The 26,177-nt window shown below is 40.1% G+C and overlaps 2 protein-coding genes across 4 annotated transcripts in view; both read left to right on the forward strand.

Annotated features, from left to right (window-relative positions):
• Positions 1-1,383, forward strand: part of LOC115055762 (protein kinase C epsilon type-like) — a 74,013-nt gene extending 72,630 nt beyond the window's left edge. For all 3 annotated transcript variants that reach the window (XM_029521780.1, XM_029521778.1, XM_029521779.1), the window contains 2 exons: positions 213-359; positions 545-1,383. In XM_029521780.1, the coding sequence (XP_029377640.1) occupies positions 213-359; positions 545-691 (294 nt within the window). In that variant the 3' untranslated portion in view covers positions 692-1,383. The remainder of the gene's footprint in view (positions 1-212; positions 360-544) is intronic.
• Positions 1,384-5,239: 3,856 nt separating this feature from the next.
• Positions 5,240-26,177, forward strand: part of epas1b (endothelial PAS domain protein 1b) — a 39,329-nt gene continuing 18,391 nt past the window's right edge. Inside the window, exon 1 of the mRNA XM_029520689.1 lies at positions 5,240-5,713. Within this exon, the coding sequence (XP_029376549.1) occupies positions 5,688-5,713 (26 nt within the window). The 5' untranslated portion in view covers positions 5,240-5,687. The remainder of the gene's footprint in view (positions 5,714-26,177) is intronic.

Raw genomic sequence — 26,177 nt, forward strand, 5'->3', positions numbered from 1 at the left:
GTATTATGTCTGGAAGTCAGAAGTCAAAAAGAATTAATTTTTGCTCATGTGGCATATTTATTTTTGAACAAAACATTGAAATAGGGAAATTGAAAAATAGTTTTTTTTTACACAAAAATTTTGAAAAGTACTTTTTGTTTCTCATCATTAATCACTTCTTATTCTCTCTTCCTCTCAAACTCCTTTATTATTTATTTTCTTTAACTTCTCAGTTCATGACCAAGAGTCCTAACAAGCGTCTGGGCTGCGTGGTGGCTCAGGGTTTGGAGGAGGCCATTAAGCTCCATCCATTTTTCAGAGAGATCGACTGGACACTGTTGGAGCAGCGGAAGATCAGACCACCGTTCAAACCACGTATTGTGAGTTCACATACATACACACACACACACACACAACAAAGAACCCTGCTGCTGTGAAAACTGGCCTATGTTCACAGAAATGTGACCATTAGCTTCCATCTTTCTGTTCAGATGTGTGTGGTGCTTGCAACAAATTTTTTTGGTGCAAAACATTTGATCCTTCTCTCATGTTCGGTGTCTGTCAGAAAACCAAAAGGGACGTGAACAACTTTGACCAGGACTTTACCTGTGAAGAGCCCGTCCTGACACCGGTGGAGGACACCATCATCAAGCAAATCAACCAAGATGAGTTCAAAGGATTCTCCTACTTTGGAGATGAGACTGTGGCCTAGATGCACACACACAAAGACACCCACACACATAGAGACACACACACACAGTGACACACATACACATGTGGTTAATTACATATACACAGACACAACCACGATCACACCTCAAGAAAAAATATAAGCAAATTAACAGTATTGAAAGAAACAAGGCCCCTGGAATGAGACTTCCTAAACTAACGTACCCTACCCCCTTCGGTCCTGACCTCTTCAGGAACTATACTAGACCACCTGTATCTCACATTATGGTTTTTGTGCTCTTGCTGTCTGTCCATTTGTGCATATATCATCAAACTGTATGCTCAAGCAGCATGAAGGTGCAGGTAAAATACTGTAGAAAAAATACCCTCTTGTTCACTTCAATTGGTCTGGATGTGTTTCTAAATGTGTGGAGAAAAAAATCAAGTTGTGTTTTGGGATGGGGGGCCGTGCTTTGAAGCACTTCCATGGGCAAGGTCGAGGGCTGTTGGTGTATGTGCGTGTGAGAGAGAGATAATGTGTGTACATGAGTGCATGCATGCGCAGTTGCATATCTCTAGAAAGTCTGTCATTTCTGTATGCGGTGTGCTGTATCCTTTGTCTATCTGTGTTTAAACAATGTTTGTTCTCCCCTAAACATGTTTATGAATGGGAAAAAAATTAATAATTGTATTTAAAGAAAAAATACTTTACTCTATAAAGTTCTGAAAAAAAAAGCAGATGCAAGAAATCAAAGACTTTTCTGATGAAATCATGATGAAGTTAGAATTTTTGTCTCAATTTTTGTCAGCGCTTTATGTAAAATTTCGTTAAAAAAGGTGAATTCAATTCTTTTACTTTAGTTTTATACCAGCAATTCATTTTTTCTTTTTTTCCTTTATGTGGAAAGAAGGTTGTTCTGTTTTTCCTTTTCTCTCCTCAGTTTTTAGCTCTCATGCTCGAGTTTGTCACAAAAACGAAGCCTCTTGCTAACAAACCAACCCACTGTATCTCACCACTGGGAGTTTCTTTTTGTTTTAGCAAGGTATGCTTACAGCGCTAACAAGCTGTTTTTCATACAACTTGATACTTGACATGGAGGCACTGGTGCAATGAAGCCGAATAATGAGCTGAAGCCTAAAACACGAGTGGAGCCCTTTAAAAAGACCCATCAGTACAGGTGAAGAGCTTGTTACGAAGAGCCTCTCTGCACCTTGTGGATCAGTATCCAGGTCAACTCCTTAATCCCTTCATGACCAATTGATCCTTGAAAGGCTGTGTGTGTGTGTGTGTGTGTACTGTAACTGCACCAGACCTATTGTCCCAAACATGACAAACCAAGCCTCATGACTCCAAATGAAAAATCACGGATGATACACAGGTGAATGTGTTAGCACATGTGACTGAATCTGTGATAACTGAATGTATTTGCTCTGCAGTGTGCGTGTGTGTGAGTGTATAGGTGTCAAGCCCTCTTTGTCACTGTCAATGTGTTTTACTTTTATTTTAAGGTCTTCTCCTTGTTCTTGTCCGGATTGTGTTGTTGTTATTGGATCGTCTAGTTCTTGCTCACATGTTTGAAATCTGTGGTTTTCATGTTGGAGCAGATTTATCCGATCAGGCGCTCCACCTGCCTGTAATAAATAAGCTTTAAACAACTACAATAAAAAAAAAAAAGATGCTTCATGTTGCAGGTCAGGTTTATGACTTCTTAGTGAACTGAAAATAATAAAAATATTTTCAAGAGAAGCTTAAGTGCAATACTCCCTAAGAATTTTATCATTTAGTTGTCTTCTCGCTTCATCTTCCCTTCCACCTTCTGTTTCCTCCCTCTCTGTCTCTCTCTCTTTGGTCTCGTCATCAGACATGTTCAGGTACAACATGGAGGGAAGTGTTTCATTTGCCACATACAGTTCACATTTCAATCAGCCTGTTTCCAAGTTCCTGTGAGGTATAATCATATGGAGCTGTCATGCAATCATGGAAATGTTTTGGCAACCTAAATGGATGGCGTGAACATTTAGTCAGGAGAGTGGCGTTTATTAAACATCTGAAATATGAATGAATCTGAGGAGCAGGTGCAAACAGCACAGGTGAAAAAAACAAACTTTGTGGTTATTTCTTCTTTTCTTTTCTTGAAATAAACTCTATTTTTGTAATATTAACTTGGTGACGGAAGGTGTGTGCAGTGCACAACTGGCGCAAGAATTTGACTAAATATAAACAAATTCATTAAATATGTAAAAGTTTGGATCATTGAATGGGTGGTTAAAGAGAAGTTGTGTAACTTGAAGAATCTGTAATTGATGTGAAAATGAGGATTGTCCTCAGGCAGTAATCAGTAAATGATGAATGAGCATGGCCTGGCTTTAATTACAGAAGAGGAAAAGACATGCATTTATGTATTCTCAGAAAGAGAAAAAAAGACAGGAAGAAGGCTGACTGTTGAGTTGCTGTGGTAAATATTCATATATATTATTAACGTGTGAAAATGTATACAGAGTTTAGCAGCACTTCACAGTCAGGATGCAAATAAATATATGCTGGCTGATGATAGGAAAAACTATGTGTCATCAAATTACAAAGTTCATCTATATTTCCATTTTCTTATTTAGCAGATGCTTTTATCCAAAGTGACTGACAAATCTTCTCCAGACTTTAAATCAAATGTATTTCCTGAATGCTGAATAGCTACATATGAATGTAATGTACGTGACAGGCAGGAATACTTCTGGGGTGTTTAGAATCACCAGGTTACCAGCCAGACAACCAGCTGTGTGCAAACAGGCAGCAGGAAAAATATTTGATTCAGTAACAATTAACCACCAAGCACATACACACAACTATGGAACGAAATGCAGATTTAGATCCGTAACAGTGTTACTGCCAACCAACTTCCATAACAGCATGATAACACGATACATCATCTCTTCCTCTTCCACCTCCCTGCCCTCTCCTCTCCTCTGCTTTCCTTACCTCTCATTTTCTTTCCCCTTCTACTCCATTCCTATCTTAATTTAAAAATGTCAAACTGTTCCTCTACAACCTCTGAAAGATGGTCTCTCCCAGAAGCACTGCACGCTAAATTCCAAATTCTGTTTTAACATTTCCAAACTTTCCTCTGACAGTCGTTTACATTACTGTTTGTTAGAGAAGAGAAAAAAATGCACGTCATGTAGAAATCTTATGTGGTAGATTTCAAACAATGGAGACAGTGTTATGATATGACTTCACTTACAGTATCAAACATTCATTGTCCTTCAGTCATATGCAGAATGTTACTGTATTTACATGTGTTTTTGTTTTTTTTTTTGCATTCCCTGTATTTGTGAAGCTTTGCATGTACATTTTGTCATGAACTGCAGATTTGTTCCTTCTTGAATTATTTCCATGCCTTACATGTGTGTTGATGTTATGTTTATAAAATTTCTTTGTTCTGTTGCGCTGCGTGCCAAATGTACTGTATTCTTAAAGGATGTGAAGGTGCATTTTTTTTTTTTAAATTAATTAAATATCATGATGTCAGAAAGATATGGTGGATTTCTTTGGTGCATCATTTCTTTTTCATTATCAATATCATTTTTAATCCTCCTCCTCCTCCAGAGGTCCAGAGTCAGGAAAAGTAAACCAGGAAAGCACCTGAGACAAGGAGAAAACAGGCCAAAAGATACCAGAGAGACACCTGGAACTGATGTGATAGCCCTCCATCAACGCTACAGTAAGGAGGTGTGTGTGTATTAATTGGCCTCTTCAGTTCAGTTCACATCATTTCCATCTCAGATGTTTGATGTGGGACAATGCAGTTAAATGCCAGAAGTGTTTATCTAGCTGAAAAATGTGGTGAGACCTGCTCTGACACAGATGGATGATGGGAAACTGAACGCTGTGAAGCTTCGGAGAGAGACACCACTTCCAGCATAACGCCCGTGAGGCCGTACATCTCAATCTCTGGGATGTAGAAAAACTTCAAATTTCCTCAAATTATGAGCAAACTTTCACTTCACTTTTGGAGGAAATGATTACATCTGAGTGGTCAAAGGTCACACAGCGTTCTTTGCAGCTTACATGGCTGAAGGAAACAACCTCGACCCGTCGTCTTTGACCTTCATTCCAGTCTGGTAAATCTGGTAAATCTACAATTTATCTACAATTTAGATTTACCAGTTAACCTAGACATGCCTGTCTTTGGACAATGGGAGGAAACCCACACAAGGACCCAGGCCAGGAACTGAACCCACAACCTTATTATTGTGGGGCAACTGCACTACCACTACACTTTGATCCGGTCTTGGTAAATTGAAAATGCCTGAATTTTGGATTTGTATTTTTCACCATTTATTGTGATTTCAAATTATAAAATAAAATAAAAAATCCAGGCAATCGTAGAAATGAAAAATAACTGAGATGTGTTGACAAACGAGTGCGCATATGGAAATATTGAACCCCGAGGACCAACAGGTAGGAGCTCAGGAGCCGCCGGGGAGGGGCGGGGCCGGGGAGGCTTGGAAGAATGGGGGGGGGAGGCTCCCGGCGGCGCTTCCAGCCAATGAGCTGCGTTGGACCGGGACCGCGGCTGTCAGGGTGCCAGCTGAGCCGCAGGTCAAAGACCGAGCAGCTCCCGGAGCTTTCACACCAGCCGGTGAGGGACGGTCGCGATCGTCGGCTCTTGGCAGCAGCGGCTCAGCGTCCAGCGCCACAACTGAGCGGACGGTTGCTCTTTTTCCCTGTGCGGGAAGGAGGCTGTACAATCCTCGGCAGTGATCTGAGACTGTACGGTCCCTCCTCCTCGCCCCCCCCCCCAACCCCCGGACACACGCATTCACACACGGACGCCCTCCTGCTCCACACCCCCCCAAAACCCCGCAGACCCGGACAGCTCAGCCAACTAAGCCCAGCTCTAATGGACTAACACCGGCTGCGGAGAGCGGAGCTCTTTCCTGATCTCTGATATTACACGCTGAAGTTTTTCTTTACTCTACTTTTTGACTCCAAACGCGGACTGTCGGGAATTACAGCAGTGATTTTGTGCCCAGGAAAAACCATGACGGCCGATAAGGAGAAGAAGAGGTAAGAGCCGCTCTCTTCATGTCCCGGTGGCGGCGGGGAGACCTGTTGCTGCAGCGCCTGGATCTCTGCTGTCAGAGACATGACACACACTAAACTGCGTGTTTTAAAAGTGTGGGCCGCTTTGGTTGGGGTTAGACTGATGGCTTCTGGCTACTAGTGACTTCATTTGGGTTTAACCAGACTTTATTCCAATGTGGATATTTTTTGAGGGCCCTGTGTCTCATTTCTCGCCAATGAAAGCCTCTGAGAAGCTCAGCGCCCAGCAGGTGGGGGGGTGGGGGTAGCAACCATCACTGATGGTGGATGACACAAGGTCAAATTACACATTGGACTTCCATCTGACTAGATCTCGTATCGTTCATCTTGTAGATGAATTTTACACAACATTTTTAAATGCATTTCTCATACATCCAGCCACCCCTGTGGGCCACTGGATCCCACTATGGGAAATAAAACCTCAATGATATAGTCATTGTGTGTGCCCAGGGTAGCTCAGTGGTGGCCAAAAGGCAAAAAAGTTAAAGTTTTTCTTTATTTTTTTCTTTTTTTCTTTTTTTCTTTTTTTATTTATTGTTGCTGTCAATAAAGTTGTAGTTTCCCAACACCATGTTTCAGTTTCCTGAAACAGGTGAAAGCCACAGGAGCAGAGAGGATGCTGTACAGATACTTCAAACACTCTGTTTTCATCTCATCTGAGTTTTGAGTCAAGGTCAAAATCATAAACCTCCTCTGAGATCAGCAGTCTAAATCATGGCACTAGATGCCAGCAACTGTACCTGCAGCAGAACCTTCTTTCAGCTGACCACCACTTGGAGGTTTTCCAGCTCTCAAGAAACAAAAAATGAAACAAACAAACAAACAGCTTGATTTATCATTTATCTCCATTCACCATTTCCCAGTCAGATTACAGAAACGTGGTAAATTTAACACATGGAAGAGACACTGATCACCACAAATAGCATTTTAGTTTCAAACCAGAGGAGTAATCATAATCTTTACTTCAACATTTACACCATTAGGAGAAGAAAATTGATTTAAATCGGCGGTGGTTGTTCTGCCTGACGCTGCTTTGTCTATCCAGTGACTCCCCTGTCAGAGAGGCTACCAGATCAGAACATGAGCGGAGCAGGTATCAAGAGAGAAAACAGATGCACTGGACCAGCTGTCATTGGGGATGAAGAGGAAGTCAAAGAAAGGGACGGATAGATAACATGACATTAGAAGGTAGAGAGCGCAAAGAGTCCGAGAACATTTTCTCTGTCTCAGTGATGCCTCTGTGATTCCACCTGAGCGCTATCAGCCATTTTAGGGAAGGAGCCCTGTAGGTGTGTCTGCAGGCCTGCAGATCAACAGCGTCTCCTGTGTGTGTGTGTGTGTGTGTGTGTGTTAGTTTTTGTTTTTTTTCTCCTTGTTAATGTGTTGTGCATTTCCGTCTGTCAGCATGTTGGTCTTTTGTATTACACAGTGGCACACTGCTGCTCTCACTGCCTGGAAGTTATATTGTAATTCTGCTGATAAGTTGTGTGATTCTTAACAACTGCCTGGCAAACACATGCTGCATCCATTTCAAATTTAGTCAGTCAGATCAGTTTCTAGAAATGCCTTCACACATTAATCCAGTTGATATAAGAAGATGGACTTGCCAGAATGTTTTACTGTATGTATATGTACCACTTTGCTTGTAGTTTCGATTTGATCTCAGTTGAAATTTGTCTTTGAAAAAAAAAAAGTTTAATGCATAACATGAAAACAAACTGAAGTCCCAAAAGCACAAAAAAAATTTTCAGGTTGCTGGAAGTAGAAGCAATTTTGCTTTTTATTTTTCATCTAGAAAAAATAACATCGCAATTAATAAAATGAGAATTCACTGAATTTGGACATTTTCACAGCTGACATCAAGTGACAGCTTATTTCAGCTCTGCTTTCAGGTATAACCAACAGCTGTGAGCATGTGCGCAAGCCATTAATGCAAGTTCTATTAATTCTAATAATGATAGCAAGAATGATAACAGATGACAATTGTGAAATATTGGCAATAATTATGTCACACTACAGTGTTATATTAGAGTGACTAGCTGAGAGATCACACAGGCTTTGCTCATAATCCTCATTAGTTCAATGATAAAAACGTACACACACCTCTCCAATTTGTATGTTCATTTCACACAAATATTTAGAACTGAAAATAATTTAAAGGAAATGGCCTTTTTAGTTTTTTCTGCAGAATTTATGGAGCTCACAGATCTGCTCTGTCGGACAGTTAATTTATGGCCAAGAAAAGTGCACCGGTAACATCTGAGCTGAAAACCTCTGACATCCAGCTGTTGGACAGTTTCTAATGGCTAAACCCAATCACCCAACCCGGTGGTTGTTGTGGTCTGCCACAGCAAAATGTGCTTTTTGCGTCTCGGCTGACCCCAGGAATAAGTTGTGGGTTTGTTAGAACCTACTCACTTCTGTCAACATGTGATTCTACTGGAAACAATGTCCAAAGGTCAGAGTCCACGGCAGCTGTCAGACAGATATACATTATATGACTGTGGAGCGATTGAGCCATTTGATTTTTGTGTTTTTAACCCTAACCCTAACCTCTTATGGTTATCATGCCTGATGAGCAATGTTCGCCACTGTGTGCATTTGCAATCTAAAAATATCCCGCAATATGAATTTATCGTCTTCATGGTAAGTACACATGTTGTTCATATTCACATTGCAAATAAAGGACAGCTTGAGCATCGTGTTTTTTTAAGACACACAACCAAATGTGCAGTTTTGTTTTTTTGACCTGTCTCTATTAGACATGATCCACACTTGTGCAAAATTCTAACAATCAATATTTCATATTTAAAGCTGTAAGAATGGAAGAAGTCACAGAGCTGATTGCTCTCATGTGTGATGCAAGATGTTAAAAGATGAGTTCAGAGGGTTTATGTTTCTTGTGCTTTATATGAATGGCCATTGCATCTTTGAGCAGATCTGCCTGCTAACTCATGGGAGGAGAGGGGAGGGACAGGGAGGAGAACAAGTTGCCAAAATCAAGAGAGAGAAAGAAGAGAATGGAAAACCGTGGAGCTCTAACACAAGACAAGATAGATAATCAAAGGTACATAGTTGTTATGTTAATGAACACATTGGGAAGGAGGAATTTAAAGTCTGGTGCATGAGCATGGGACTGTCCCATCAGCAGTTGACATGGCATTAGAGCTCTGCAGCCAGCTGAGGCCTGGTTGGCACAGCGCCGCCATGCCTCTTTTGTGTTCTAACCCCTGCCAACCCAGCTTCCCAGCACAACCCAAATATCATGGAACTCATAGCAGTTGCTCAAGCTGCCTTCTAAAAGATGAAAGAATGCAAGGAGAGATACAATGGAGAAGGTCTAATAAAAATCAGAAAGGCTTTTGCAGACATAAAAATTGTCAACGATCAACATGTTGTTTTTAGCGGTAGCGAATTGAGGTTCATTCACTTTGAGTAGTTTGCATCAGTCACTGAGGAATGTGTACCGTATTTTTCGCACTATAAGGCACACTTAAATCCTTGCGTTTTCTCAAAAATCGGCAGTGCACCTTATGTATGCGTTCTTGTTGTGCTTACTGACCTTGAACCAATTTTATGTGGTACACGGCACTCAAAAAACTTTCAAAATGTTTTAGTGCAACTTTGGTAAGCAACAAAGCCGCTCTGCTTGATGGATTGTCGGAGCATTCCCAGCTGACGCAGGGACGTTGTAGTAACATTGGTCCTTGGTTGGATATCAGTTGCAACGTCAGACAACGTTAGATAACTAATTATGTAGTGCTGGCAACCAACCATCATCCAACATTTAGTCAATGTCACCTTACTATAATCAGACATCAAGCCAGTGTTAGGTTTTTAACGTAAAACCAATTTTCAAATCCAGGTCATAATCCAATTATAATCAAATCGATCAATCATTTTTCTGTATTTGTCACAACTGAACGATATTCTGAGTTATTGTGAATGAGTTGAATAAAGTTCGACTTATCTGACTGTTTTGTTTCACTTTATTTAAGTTTTATCATGTGCCTTAAGGTCCGCAAAATACGGTAGTCTAAAGGTGCAGTTCTCAAGTTCCAGAAGGAAGATGTAACACTAAACCGAGACGCTTTTTTGTTTTGTAAAGCTACAAGTAAAAGACGAGTGAGAAGATGAACCTTTGTTACTGTTCATAGTGGACAGTTTCCCTTTGGATTTTCTAAACTGCCTTGATTTCCTGGACACACACTTGGACAACTTTGTGCTTGATAACTAACACCTTTTAACTCTGCCTCACCTTTTATAAAATGTGATTTTCATCATGTTCTGAATGAGTTTCAACTTTTTTTCTGACCTGAAGGTTAATTTGCAGTTGATGCTTGTCTTGCTCTTTGACTCTACTTAAAGTTCTTTATTCAGAGTTTTACTGAGAGCATGATGAAGCCAGAAACAAATAGTTGGAACTGAAGAAAAAGGAGATTAAAGATTGTAGAGCAAGTAAAAGAAAGACAGAGAGCTGGGTTTGAGGTTGTGAGGCAGAGAGACGATAGAGATACAGATGCAGTGTTTTGCAGCTGTGCGACTCTTGTGGTTTATTGTGATTAGCTCTCTGAGGAGGAGCAGCAGGGGCCATAATTGGGGTAAAAGAGTGTCTAAAAGCTTTAACTGAGCCGGCTGCTGCTCGTGAACAGAGCAATACTTTAGAGCTATATGTACGTTCAGAATGATCATCCAGGCCACATTAACACTGATTTCTAACATTCATCAACAGGAAGAAGAATATTGTTCATTTTTGCTGTCAGAAAACTTGCACGACAGTTCTCAGTTATTAGCTTTCTAGTTTCTTCCCTGACAGGAATGGATAGGAATGTCTTTTCAAAGGAGCTAATGTGTTGCTTTCATGGTTGGAATTTCCATCTATGAAAGGGTGCTGATCACTTATCACACCTTCAAGAGCATTTTTAACTGATTCCCTTGTCAAGTTGCAGTAACTGAGGCCAAAATCCTTAGAAAAAAAGGAATTCCAAATAGCTTGCCAAGAGATTAAAATCAATTTAATTTAAAAATGGAAGCTTCCCGCTATTTATTTATCCAAGTTAGTTAAAAGTGTAGCTCCAGATGTTTACCATAACGTAATCAATGTTTAACCTGAACCACCACTCAGCCAGATTCTTCGTGGATGCTCTGATACTACTAGACTGGCTCCTGAAATATTGTTGCTTTAGGTTAGGTGTTCTGGGCCCTGATCATCATGGTAACAGTTATGGACTTTGAGGCCTAAGGACTATGAAGACTGTACCAATCTACTTTGGTCACCATGGTTATCGTAATAGCGATCATCGCTTGGTTATTTTTAGGAAGAGGTGGGTGTTCAGGTTAAAATAAGTAGTTCCTTAGCATTTATATCGTTTTTGTTATGTGGTCAGTCTGTAAACTGCGTGGCCTCACTTTTACCTTTGCTCAGGAGTAATGGTGAGTGTCACCATCACTACAACAACTAGATGTTACAACAAAATGCACAAATTCAGGGTAAACCTTTGGCCACTGTCGAACCTAGAGGCCCCTGATCGACTGTATGTAAAGTCCAGCCAGTCCGATTTTACCCTTCAACCCATTCTGGGTAAACACCAGGGGAGGGGAGGAGGTGGTCTGAGAAAACACACTGCATCTTTCCAATGTTATTTTTATCTTGTTCATTCTCAGCTACCCTCTCCTTGTCCTCGTCCTCCACCTCCTCCTCATCCTCATCCCTTCAGACCAGTGCCTTCCCCCTTTTTTTTCATCTGTATCTTTTTGTTCACAATTATATTTATCTCAGACTCCCAGCAGTGTTATTTGCTTCTCCCCACTTACTTTGTTGTTGTTGCCTCCTCCTCCCACACTTCTCTCTTCTACTCTTACCCCCCACACCCGTTCCTCAATGTCTGAGGTCACTTGATCAGACCTATATGTTCCCCTCTCTCCTCTCCGTCAGACCTCTGTCTCCTTGCCATTTCCTATTTCCTGTCAACCAGCTCCCATTCTTCCTCTTCCTCTGCTACCAAAATGGCCAGGTGCCAGGATCCACTGTGTCACCTGGCTCGGCTCCAGGTCCCTCCAGACTCTCCCTCTTTCACCTTCAAATGGGTCTAGCTCATCTATGTGAGTCAGAGAGAGATGATCTTTGGTTTCAGTTTAAAGTCTTTTAACCCAAACCTAAATGTAGATGTAACTGTATTTAAATCTAAATCCAATGCTAAACCTAAACCTAGATGTATACCTAACCTCATGCTTTTACTATATATTCCAAGCTTAATTATATTACTAATTCATAAAGAAAGCACAAAAAAATTATTGTGAAACAAGAATATTAAAATGCGAAAAAAACACTAAACTAAAATTTTGTGTTTTTGTCAGTCAAGAACAAAGGTTTGAATCACAAGTTAAAGCTGTTTTGAAGCAGTATAAGCTATAGCTAGTAGAGCGTCACTGTTCTAGTACTTGCACCATGCAGGTATTTATGTCTCTTGTTGTATAGATTTTACTGAATTTACTGATCTAATGCACAAACAATTACCCTTTGTAGTTTTTTTTTTTTGAACTGTGTTGGTTTAGTTCGGCTGTTTGGAGGTGCTGGATCAGAAAACACCTGCGTGTCTTCATGTTTAATCTGCAGGATCCGTTGCATCAGATGCTGATTCATTTTACTTCTTTGGAAAACACTTCCCAAAGACTTTGAAAGTTCATTCAATGGTGGCACAAGTGAATGAACTCGTGCATATATGAAATGCAGTAGCCATTTGCCTGGAAAACTGGAGAATCCCAGCAGAAATGTCTTCATCTTGTAAAACTCTATGTGGAGAAGTCTAAAGCTGACAGTCTGCCTTTCTGACTGGGGCACCTGTGTGCTTAGAGCTTTCTCCCATTGCCTTGTTTTCATTCATTTTAGATCATTTATCTAGCCAAAGTGAATTTGTTGCCTCTGACAACAAGTGAAACCTGACCAGAGCTGAGATGAGAGCTGAGGGCCAGACGTGACTCTATGCGAGGGCTTGGTTTCAACCTTTAGACCAGCTTTTGGTGCCTGAAAATAAAATCCCAAAAACAAGTAATAGTAGATAGTCCATTAGGCCACCATTGACGTCAGCATCAAAGTATTGGTTTAGTGGATACAGTAATTACAGTCACTGCAGAGTTTGTTGAAAAACACATTGGTTGTGTTGCAAAGCGAAAACTGGTGTGATAACAGTGACATAGTGGAAAAACAGACATATTCTTTCCTCTTTAAATCTGGGTAATCCTTTTCTCCAGATTACACCAACTCATGCCTGTTTTCACTTTGCATTTCAGGACATGAAAAGTGATGAATGGCTGCCTTCTCCTCGTCTGCACTTTCACCTCTGTCTTCATCAGAGCTCTGTGGCTTTCATCCTGAAACGCAAGCTCCGAGTCTGCAGTAAAGAAAATAGCACTTTCATTTGCTAGAAAGCAACAACTAAAATGATTCCTGTAGAGACGAGAAGGGTATTTTTATTTACTTTCTTTCAATCTCCAGTTTAGTGTGCTGAGGCTTTGATTTGAATGTAAAGGTTCCTCCTCAGATACTGATGAGAGCTGAGTGAAACAGACCTGACATTCAGCAGCTCACCAGCTGTTCCTCCAGCTGCCTACTGAAACCCCCTGTGTCATGTCCCTCCAGCTCTTCTCACCTTTGCTGTGCAAGTGTGAAACTATAGTTAGGTCACAAACATTATTTATATGAAAACACAAAAGAACCTTTGCTTCACCATAGTTATAGTTTTGCTCTGAGTTTCCTGCAACCCCCACCAGTGGAATGACTTCTTTGAGAAGAAGGAGACCTGATCTGCACTGTGTTCTGTGCATTATTTATAGTGAAAGAAACATTTTCAATACAGAGAAGTGCTGCTGGTGGCGTGTTTGAAATCCCGCATTACGACCCTGTGGACAACAAACACGAATGATCCCATAACCTAAGCTGTGTGGATGGATACAACTCCAGAAGAAGGAAAGGAAAGGTTTTTTATGTGATTTGGTCATCTATATTCTGCACTCTAACACCGAATTTTAGATTAGATTTTATGTCTCACAAACTCTCTGCCACTATGCTTGTTTGGTATTCTGATGGAGGGTCATGGTCTGCGCGGCTCACACCACCTGTGGGCTCTCTCTCTGTCCCCCCTGTGCCTCTTTCAATCAGCCAGTCTATCCCGCCCATGAGCGTTGCGAGGGCGGTTGTTTGTTTGTGCCAGAATTTGTATGTGTGTGTGTGTGTGTGTGTATGCCTCTCTTTCATGAACTATCAGAATCATCAGCAATCTCCTTCATCACTCTTCCCCTGATTGAGCTGAAGTCAGGGCCCCTGTCTGGGATAGCTGTTTGTTCGGCTGTGTGTGTGTGTGTGTGTGTGTGTGCGCGTTTGGCTGGGTTTCCAGAACTCTATGTTCCTCAGGATCACAGATTAGCCTGTGCTGTATTGTTGCTCTGTGTTTGTGTTTGGGCAGGCGCCACAACTACAGGAAGACCCACTGTAAGCAAGGAAAGGTGTGTGTATCTGTATATGTGCATATCTGCTCAGTATTGTTTGTGTATGTGTGTGTTTATTTTGGGTGTGGGCAGGGTGTTTGCCTTTTACGACCCTAAACCATATTTTTAGTGGAAAATAGCATCTTTTATTCAGAGTGAAAATACACAAATACATTGTTACTTCAACAGAGAATGCAATACAAAGGCAGTCCCACATTTCACACTTCTTTCTGTTGTTTTATTCAAAGTAGGTTTATTCAGACACTTCTTCAAGAAAATGTGTGTGACGTCTTTAGAAACAAAAACCAGCTTAGTGTAGTCTTACATCTCCTCTCTCAGGCTTCTCTCTGGAGCTTTAGTAACAAGTGGACAACAAATGAAACTCTCTTCTTATTAGTTAACAGTTTTCTGGCTGAGCCAAACAAAGCAGATTTTCAGGAAACACTTGAAGGAGCATGAGGGCTTTGTTGTGACATCACAAAGTTCCACAAGTACTGACAGCCGCTTTTAAGGCTCAAGATCTGAATACTTCTCTGAATAGTTCTCTGTGGACTGAGACCTTTGATCCTATTTATTTCTTTCTTGACCAAAGAAAACATGGACATCTCTCTCTCTCTCTATGTGGGACCTTTAAAGAGCGATAACCAGAGACAGCAAAACCTGACTCAGTGGCCATGTGAGCCGCTTAAAATCGACTAGAACAGTTTTAACAACCTATTCCTAAATTCCACGTTTTCACGTTTCTATTTTTTCAGCTTTGAAAGACATGTTCTGGAAAGTTTTAGAATTGTAACATGTCTCAGACCTCGCCTCGAGACAAAAGAGACAACGATCTTCAAACAAGGGGACTTTTCCTTTAAGTTCAGGTTAAGGTACAGTCAGATGTTCAGGCTTCAGTCAACATGAATGAAATCTCTAAATCTTTCCTTAGTGAGAGTGATGAAAACAACCAGAGGCTGATTGGAACATTTTTAAGTTAAAGAGCAAAAGGTTCATAGAGAGCTGTGATGAGTTTACAGTCCACGTGGCCCTCACACAGACACACACACAAACAAATACACACACATATATATATACAGCTAGATACCTGCTCTGGGTACAGGCTCTGTTTTCTATAAGCACCTCTTGGCTTGTCATCACAACAGTCACATAAAGACCAGGAGTGAATGTCAGCGCCTGTTTTGTGGTGCCTGCGTATTTTTGTTTCTATACATGCAGCACGAGCAAACGTGGCAGTTCACTTCCACCCTGAAGACACCTTTCATACATGATGAGACACGTATAAGCTTTAAGAAAAGACTTTGTTGTAATGCAATCCACAAGAGTGACACTGTGATATGTGAGTGCATTAGTCCTGAAATTAATGAAATAAATATCCGCCACAGCAATATATATCACCTTGCAAAGCAAAATGCATGCATGGTTCTGTCACAACTTATTTTTATTGCCCTTACATTGGGAGAGCTGAGTGTCAGCACATGGAATGTTTACTGCCAGTCAATTACCAACACCTCATGAAGTATTGGGTCGACTGTGTTCGAACGTGTTTGGTTTAATTATATATTTAAGGTAGGTGTTATATTTTAAAAAACGACAACACAAAAAAACAATAAAGTAAACGTGACCACTGTCAGAACATATTTTTTGTTTCGGAAGACTATTTCTGTTTCATCTAAGATCCTGCATGTCACACTTTGCATATGTGAACGTCCATGGAGCTCATTTTCTTTCATTACTAAGTGAGCTCTGATGCAGCCGCTGATAATCAGGAGCAGCACACACCTCATGTTCCCGTGCTCTCAGGCAGAGGCAAACATTTGAATGGGTGTGCGGCACAGACGGAAACCGCCTCGGGGGGAAACTGTATTAACTGTCTCATTAGTGCCAGCAGAGACAGGAACAGACACAACATGTCCAGCGGCAGCAGCTCTGTCCTCCTGTTTATTGTTTTTGGTGTGTTTCGTTAAGATTCCCACTGACTGAACCGCTGAGTGGCTGTGTCTGCATGCGAGTAAACGTGCACATGTGTTGTCCTGTATCCCTTCAGGCTTTGGTTTGCTGATACTGACTGACTAGTTAATCACAGAGAGAGAGAGAGAGAAAAGAGGCTGAAAAAGGCCAGAGGGAGAGTAGGGAAAAAGAAAAAAATGGACAAGTGTCAGGGGCATGGAGGACAGTTGTTGTCACACCACCTTTACCCTGAATCAGAAAGGGAAAAGCTGGTGAATTTAGGAAACTAGGAGATAGGAGAGGAGAGCTGCAGGTAGAAAAATCATTCGGCTCTGCTGTGTTGCTCTAATCTCATGCAGCCTGTTTGGAGCACGTGTGATGTTGACTGATGGCTGCAACAGCTGCTGTCAGCAATTTGAAAATCTGTTAAGACTTTATTCTTCTAGAGACAAATAATTACTGATACCAGGGACGCATTTCTTCAAGTGTTTTCTATAAATAACTGAGTCCTGAGGACATAACTTTACTATTAAAAATAAATTTCATTTGTGTTCATTTCTGGGAATTGCCATCTTAATCTGAATCATTCTTCATGGAGATATTTCATTTTAAAAGTCTCAAAGGATAATGTCAATTGAGCAGTAGGTAAATAAATGCTGATTATATTTATGTTACAAGCGTTTTCACATAGTAGAAATCAATCAAATTGTATAAAAAGTATTGATTGATGATGAAGTTATAATTTTTCCTAATCACATAGCATCTTTAACACTAATGATAATGAAAGTAATTAATAAATAAAAGTGAGGAAAGCTCAACATAAACACAATGCGCCGGGTGTTTACTTGGCTCTCCTGATAAATTCCACTGCCGCAGGTGGATAGATTAGTGTATATGCAGTTAGTGATTGCTAATCAATCTATCTGAGAATACAGCAGCAGGGTACAAACTGGTGTTGAAGGTAATGGTGGCAGTTTGTCTCGCTCTCCTCATCATGCATTCAGTATGTTAGTGCTGCTGTTTGCCACTGCTCCACGTTCAATGTGAGTCATTTGGTGCATACATGTGTGTGTGTTCATGTATGTCCTGTGTTGGCCTTGTGACTTGCTGAGGTTTAGAGTGACAGCGTTACTTCTGTCACTGAGGTTTTGGAATTTTGGGAATGTATTTTCTGCCTGTCTCTCTCTCTCTCTGCCTCTCTGTCCATCACTGGTGGAAGAGGTACTAAGGTACACACAATACAAGAATGTAATGTATAAAGTTTGATGCTTCCAAGTCCAACATTTACATTGTAATAGAGTAAAAGTATAAAGTTGTGGCTCTCCATCATTAATAAGTACTTTGCTTGAGTTCCTTCCATCTTCTTACCTTAAATATTTAATTCTTAGGCCACAGCGACTCTTGGAAAGCTACAATAACAAACTAAACCCAGTATTCTGACCACAAGCACAGCACAAGCAACCTCAGCAGACTGCAGGTCAACTGCACATTCTGTTTGGGCTGCAGAAGCAATGTTAGCGTGAGTGCAGGGTGATGAAAATAGCTGGCAGCCTGCATCGGCTCGGGCTTGGGTTTCTGTTCTCACAGTCTCAAAGCGAACTGCAGCAGAACAAATAATGCAATATCTGCTTTTGCATCATTTTCTGGAGAGAGCACAAATCAGAGCTATGACTAATGAGACAGGTTTTATTTTGGCAGCTTCAACTTTTCCCCTTTTGATTCATATTTTGATGAAGGTGGCAATTAGTGGGGAATCCATTTTTCTCTTCTATTTTAGGCGACAGCACTCTCTCAGTGTTCAGGATAAATCGTATAGTGAGTGACGCATCAAAATTCACATGAGGTGATGTCACAGGTTGGATATTTTGTACAGTTAAATGTCTTATTAAATAAAGTGAATGAAGTATAAAACTAGCTCAAGAGAACCATTTAAGTGTCTATATAACTAATCCTAAAGAGAAAGGGGCTCAGCACCTGTCAAACATGTTGGCAATCCACCTTAGCCATGCTACAAGTGCAACCCATGTAGCTGTAGCCAGCTAAAGTATGGCAGCCCCAATGAATGTGACCAAAACACTCGCTGCAGTAGAACAGAAGAGTTAATCAGAGCAGAGGATCTGAGTGATCAATAAAAATATGGCAGATTTCAGGTCCAACAAGGTTGGTTTGTGGGTCCAGATGACCAATGGCAGTGACCGCTTTGTTGTGACATCACAAAGTCACAATCACTATCACAGCTGGTTTAAAGGCTCAATTTCTGACTATAGACTGTGGACTACACAAAAAATAGGCAGTGGACAGTGGAACATTGCAACATTTTGTCTGTAGGAAATACAATTGGCAGCTATGTTGGTGAATAAATGGAGAAAAGCTTATCAGGCACAATGACACAGTTCCTCTAATGTCAGCATCTGACAGGATTTAAATATGAATAAAAATTACATAAAATCCCACAGCCTGAGGATGAGTGATAACTTAAATGTCACAAAATAGAGGTACCTTGAACTGTGATTCTTTTTGTACAACTTGTATAATATCACTTATTGCCGTTGCAATTTAAATGTAGGCCTATATCAATGTACATTTTTATTTTCCCTATTTAGTCTTGTGCTTTCCCTGATCTCATATCATGACCTGAATGCTGAACATACAGTACAGGACACACTTTCCTATTCATTTGAATGAGAAGGTGTGTCCAGACCTTTGGCCTGTACTGTATTATGTATGTATTATGAATTATTTTGCAGTACGCAGATCAAAGCAACCGTAGCCAGTGGTGATGATGAGATATTTTACAGCATATTTACATATTTTACATCCCCCCAAAAAAAGGACATAAGAAAAAAAAAAAAAAAACAGAAATCCTCCAAAAGCCTTTCAAGTGTAGTGGTGGATGTTTCAGTGTGCAGCTCTGGTGGGGATGAACTGAGTGACTGACTGGAACAGTAATTGGCTGAGCTCAGACAGTTACTGTATTTTCCACATGGCTTAGTTGCATGAACTCAGTGCCCCCTGTGCCCAGACTGTTGTGTCTTGTCAAATATGCGACATATGGCATCTCCCAAACAATCAGAGTTTTATTTATGCAGCACTTTTCAATCAGATGTGACAAACTGTGCCACAATAAGATAAAACAGACACGCAGCAAAGCAAAGGCAAGTCTAAACAGGTACCGGGCGTCCTTGATCATTTTATTTTTCTTAGAAGGCAGAATTGAAGTCAAAACTGGCCCTGATCAGGTGACCAGAGTGCCCTTCTGAGTGACCTGAAACATACGCCTGGATTCTGGTATAAAAACTATTTAGCAATTAGTGCCTAGGATCACTACCATTATCCAATAGTCTGTATTATTCCAGCAGGTTAAATTTGATATAATTTCTTGAGTTAAGGGCCCATAGAGCCCACACTTTGGTGTTTAAAAAAAAATAATAGTTCATTTATCCATAAAAAAACCCCAAAACAACATCTTACATGAATCTCTGGAAAGATGTTAATTTATGTTCTTCTTTATCATCAATCAATGTAAAAAGATAATATTTGTTGTCTCAGACCAGAGCTGCTGTCTTCTATCAGCCTAGATAAGATCCTTTTAGCTGAGAACACATGATTTAGGTCATTAACCCAGCTGGCCCAGAACAATTTATTTATCTTCACGCAGATTGAAATTCTAGATGCCCCATCCATGTCGAACATGAGCTGATGTTTTCTCCCTGAAAAACAGACAATCTGACATATTCTAATAAAAAGTGGTGACGGGCTTGGGGAGATCTCAACAAAGGGACGAGAGGAAGCAAAGGCAAAGACAGATTGAAGGAGGCAAGCAAGAAGAAATAGCACCCGTAGCTCAACACGCTGCATGACCGCAGTAAATGTACTGAGTTACCTTTGACCTATGGCATGCGCCTGTGTGTCGTGTGTGTGTGTGTGTGTGTGTGTGTGTGTGTGTGTGTGTGTGTGTGTGTGTGTGTGTGTGTGTGTGTGTGTGTGTGTGTGTATAAAGTACGTGAAAATGCCTGAGGGTTCAATGAGTACATTATAGGGCTTAGTGCCCTGGTGAAGCACTGTGGCTCCCATTGTTTCATTTCCTGAAAAAGTCTGTAGGGACCTGCAGCAACAATGGCCCCAGACAATCAAAGAGTGGCACTGTACACACAGACACACACAGACGCACACGAACAGTAGATAGCCTAGCAGAAGTTAGGGCTTCGAATTGCGTGGACGGTACTGTGGCTGGCTCATCAGTAAGGAGGTTTTGGGTCACTGTCAGCCGGGGTTAATGAGTTTAAACGTCAGAGAGCAGGGAGACACACTGATGGGACAGCCTCTTGATAAGATTAGATAATAGTGTTTCTGTGCTCTGCCTTTCCTGTTAATTGTGTGCTATCCTTTCCTTAATGTGTGTTAGCATGTTTGTGCAAACTGTGTTTCTGTGAGGTCCAGAAAGGGGGAAACTGCAACATTTAACTTTCATCAAGTGTAACCATCAATACTGATGTTGTTTATGTGTAACAGATGATTTTCACCTGTTGTTCTTTGTTTAGTTTTTTTTTTTTTTTTAACCCTGCTGATTTTGGTTTCAAGGATTTTCTCAACACGTAACCGAAAACAGACATGAGATGATGTAGGAGCAGGAACTGTGGTGTGAGGCGGCTGAAGCGAAAAACTACCATTTCTTATGCACTTATTTTAGTCTGTGCAGTCAGAGTTATTTCATTAAAAGAATTGAAAAAGTGAAAAATAAAACATAGTACAAACATAATACAAAGTACAGTTTACAGTTTTGCCAACTGTCAACTCTTGTACCCAGTTCTTCTTTTACATGTACAATTTTATGAAAGCAGTTTTCATTTTCATAAAACCACAATGTATTACAGGTAGTATTAGAGGTAGAAGTAGAGTAAAATATTGACAGCAATGATAGTAATGTGCAATCTAAGTGGGGACATCAAGAACTGAAAACAACCACAACAAAATTAAATATATTGTAGAAAAATATAATCGATTAAATGATAGAGATGAACAGACTACAACAACAACAACACTAATAATACCAAAATATAATTCTTAGACTTAGAAGAAGAGTGATAATAATACTTTTCGTTTGACTTTGGGTTGTTGTTTTTTATCATTTAAACAAGTTTTTTTTTTTTTGTTTTTAAGCTGAGGCTTTAACATCATTCCTAAATATTTCTCTTCTTACCTCACTTGCACAGTCGCTGCATTATGCACATTTTGTGAGCAGTTTTTTTTTTTTTTTTTTTATAAATGGGTTTGATGAACGTTATTTATTTACGGCACTTTTCAGAACACAGCAAAGCCATTGAAAACGAAGGGACAATACAAGGGAAATTAAATCAATAAAACAAACAAGCAAAGAGCAGAGCAGGTCTGAGATAGAAGGAGGAGCCACCTGCTTAAATTTGTTATACAAAGTCAGTTTTACAGTAGTTTAAAGTTTATTTTATAAACCTCATTGTTTGTCCTCCATTTTATTTTGCCCTGTAAAGCACTTTGTTTTTGAGTTTTGTGCTAAATTAATACAGATAAGTATTATTATTCTGTATTAAGAAAGTTCTCAAAACTGAGGATGATTTAATATGAAATTAAGTTTTGTGGTTGATGGGAGCTGCAGAGTTGAGCACAGATGGAGGTTTTCAGGTACTCTGTGTCCTGTGTGGCCACAGGAGGAGGGAGAACAGAAACTGTAGAGACAAACCAAATTAAGGCTTTTTGTGTGTGTCTGTGGTTTTGTTATTGCTGGCGGTGATGGGCTGTATTGTATGAGTGAATAAAGTGACAGCACATTGGCTCAAACTGAAGAATATTTATAAATATCTGCCAGTCAAAGTGAACACAGCCAAACTGATTCATATTCTCGTGATTTAACTCTTCTTTCATCCTTAAACATGAATAATTTCCAAGATCCAAGCAAAACATATTTTCGCATATTTTGTAGCACTGTGGGCTGAGATTGTGTTGAGAGATTTATGATAACAGGAAACTTGAAGATGCATGTAACTGAGGTGCTGCGGGGTTCCTCTCTGATTTGACATTTAAACACTTTTTTGCTTTTAGTCCTGGAGTTTAGATCCTGCTGCAGCACTGATCCATTTTTTGTGGCTGCAAACATTTCTGCTTCCTTTGCTTTTTGTGCTTTATTGTTAAAATATTTTATCACGCAACACTGATGTATTTATTGTGTGTGTCCCTGCATGTTGCGGGTCTGACGCAGATGTGATCTGCTGTGATAAAGAGTGCTGTATCAGTGTGTGTGTTCAGCACAGCAGTCTGCTGTGGTTTTTGCAGTTATCACTATCTCAGAGCCTGCAAAGACCTCTGAAGCTTGTGATCTGAGGTTGTTCAACACACTCAGGGTGTGTGAAGCCCAGGCATTTAACCGCGGCCTGGAAACTTCCTCCTCAGCGCTTGTGGAGTCCTTATGAGGCCTGAGCTCAGTGAAGAGAGCAGTTCCGTTGTTAACACATTACCATATTTATTTCTTGGTGACAGAAAAATTACCGCTTAATCACTGTGGAGGGACCTGGAAATGAGAAGTGGCAAAAGCATAAATGTTTCTGCCTTGGGCCTCATAATATATCTCCTGCTGTTGTGCCAGAACCTCCACTTAATAAGATTGATCAGCAAGGTTGGAAATGAGAAACGCTCAGTAGCGAGGTAAATGTTTAGTTTAGTTTTTTTTTCTCAGGGGCATTCTGATGAAATTATATTAATGATAGTTTTTTCAGGGATGAAACAATCACCTCATGTTAACAGCGATGATAATATTTTACCTTTTCATTTATCAGTTCTTCTTGCCTTTTCCTTTCAGGTCTAATTGTTCTTTTAATGCAGTTTTATCCCATTATTGTCACAGCCACACACTTCCCAATGAGTTGCTTGAAATTGTAGAGCAGTCATTTCGAAGTCACAAGCACATCTGAACTAATGCTGTCTTCATGTCCTATAGTAATTATGGTAAATGCCAAAAACCAACATCAAAATTGCACTCGTGTTTAATTTTCATTGGAAAGCTGGAAGACTTTTATGATACCCAAGCTGCAGAGATGAGATCAACTTTGACCTTTCAACATGGTGGAGAGCAACAAATGTATTGTGAATGGTAAGCATTGCATTCAGTTAAAGGTTCTCTGCTGATGTTAGTTGGTTTGTAGCCTACATAATGCGGTGGCATACAGAACTTTAATAATATCGCCATTTAAACTTGGTGTTGTTTTTATAAAATACTGTATTGTTTGGTTTTACCTCCCAAGAGCAGATGGAAGGGTTAGGGTTAGGAAGTCTAAAACAGTTTTACCCAAGTAACAGGTCAGGATAAACTGTGGGTCTGCCATGCTTCACTTCACTACTACAACACAACACAACACATAATTTCCACTTCACGAATGGAAAGGATCGTCTTTCCCAGAACACGTGAAGGCAGCAAAAGCCATCAAGAACACCCTTTTTTTCTATTAGACTTGTGTGTAAAAATACTCTAAAAAAGCCTTTATATATATTCTATTTAGATTTCTTCAGGCTACTGGTTTAAAGGCTTTTCTTTAAAATTGAAAAATAAAAGTTTCTGTAAAATTGAATTTTACAGTGTAAACGTAGGAAAATATACCATTAAGAATGGGATGTATTTGGGGGCGTGGCTATTGGATGATTGACATACTGTACCACCCAATCGGAATATTGTTAAGAGCGGGTCAGATCCAGCCCCTCTCTCCTCCTCAGCTCCACCCTTTCCTCCATATATGCTTTCTCCTGGTGTCAAAGCGCAAAGACGGCTAAGTTACAGACTGGAAGCTTAAAAATGGCAGCCGAAAAATCAGTGGGTGACGTCACTGTGGGGTGACGCTTGGTGAGAGCAAGTTGAAATGACTCCAATGAGGAGAAGAAATTGTCTTCTCCGCGCACACATGTTGTGCTGTGTCTTTTAGCTGCTGGCTGTTGGTCCACCTGATGCAGAAGCATCAAGTCCCAGATGCAGCTGGACTTCACTGACTCATTCTGCATTAGCATGAAATAAAGTGAATACTGACAAATACTGTGAAATTGTGGCACATCTGTGTATTTAAAAATACATCAATACAAGATGTCAATCTGTAGTGGATTTTACAGTGGATTTATATTAACACTTACTAACACACCTGTGTTACGTAATGGTGCTGTCATGCAGGCAAGTCAAGTCATCTCTGACCCCTCAGGCTCCTTTTGGAGTGTTTGCACTCTGTGTTCTGGAGCTGCTGCTTTTCAGTCTTTTCAACCTGAAAATTTGTGCACATGCCATCAGCAGACACACACGGTACAGACCGTACACAAAGGCTGAACAAGCATAAAAGTACGAGTGTGAGGGTAAGACAGAACCAACATGAAGCCAACCTTCCTGTGTTATGTCCTAATATGGTTTGTTGTGTTGCTCTGTTGGCAACTGAACCTCTGGACTGTCTGTGTCTTTAAGTTTTAACATTCCGATGTGATTTATGTTATTTCAGAACATGAAGCCAGAACAAAAAAACAAAAAATAAATTATAACATAATCTTAGAAAATTTGAGTTCGGTTCATCGCGCTCCTCTCCACACAACTGTATTAACCTGAGGAAATATAAAATATATATATCTTTGTATGAATCTTTAGGCTGCACTCTGCCCTCACATGCACCAGGGGCAAGCTCTCTCCAGTCTATGCTGGGCTCAAGACACGTTGCATCCTCTGTTGACAAAGTTCAGACAAAATTTCAATCAATAGGTATTTCTCAATCCAAATCAAAATGAACACACATTGACCAAATAAACACATGAAACACATGAAACTAGACTTGCAACTCACTTCAGTTTCAGTCAAGTCAAATAGAAAAACAACAAATACACTTCCAAAAATGAATTATGATAGCGTGCAATTTTGGGATCAAAACACATTTGGTTTATAGATTAAACTATAACACACTCTGAAACCTTGTTGTTAAATTCCAACTGGAGTAAACATCAAAAATAAATGGAGGCACATTCTACTGTTTATTTCTTTGCTCTAAGTATTTTGTTTTACCTTCTGACTCTAATTAAATTCACAAGGAGCTAAAGGACAATTTTGGTGATATTGGATGTATGTCAGTGTGTCTTCCAAATATAAGTTTTTCTACCAGTAAGGGAAAAAATTACAGTGTTTGAACAAAGTCATTTTACTGTTTGAGACATAGTTTTAATGTTGAAGCCTTTTGTTGTGGTTGTACGTATGTCAGAGCTTCTCAAAGATCAAACACAAGATCAACTTGAGTCTGCTGATATAAAGACTTCAGACAGGAAATTATGTAAACGGCGGAACATCTATGTTCGTATCACTGTTTAACCATTTACTATGAATTTGCATGAACTGGGCAGTTCGTTTATATTTGCTGCGATTGGATCTGGAGCATACTTAATGCTGTTGTTGTGACCTGGCACATCTCAACAAAATCCTCTCAGAGAAGGCAAACAGTTCAACGAAAAGAAAACGAGAAATTGGCTTTTAAAACACAAGGTGCTTCTGTCTGAATAAATATCTTCATTGTCAAGTTTAATTTAATCATCCGGGAGAGGAGGTTCATTTGTGACAGTATGCTGCAGCAGTCAGTCAGAGTTGTTACAGCCCAACACTGTCAGCATACATAACAACATGCTGGGCTGAAGATCATAGTCCTGTGAAATATCAAAATCTTTTTCTAATTACCATCAGGTTTTTGTTGACATTGTGGCTCAATTTTACTGCTAGTCTGATTGGTGCAACTATGAGGTTTTGGGATGTTCATGGAGAACATAGCTCCTCCCTGTATCAACAGTGAAGAGCAACATGTGTTTTAACTTGTGAGTAACAGACTCTGAACAGTTGGTGCTTGTCAAATCACATGGGGTTTTATAATATTGGTTCCTTTAACGGTTAAAGGACTGCCACTGGTTAAAGTTTAACCAATCCGAAGTCACAGTGGGAAAGAGCCCAGAGAGTGTGTGCAATCAT

The sequence above is a fragment of the Echeneis naucrates genome, chromosome 15 (genome assembly GCF_900963305.1).
Source record: "Echeneis naucrates chromosome 15, fEcheNa1.1, whole genome shotgun sequence".
Taxonomy (NCBI): Eukaryota; Metazoa; Chordata; class Actinopteri; order Carangiformes; family Echeneidae; genus Echeneis; species Echeneis naucrates.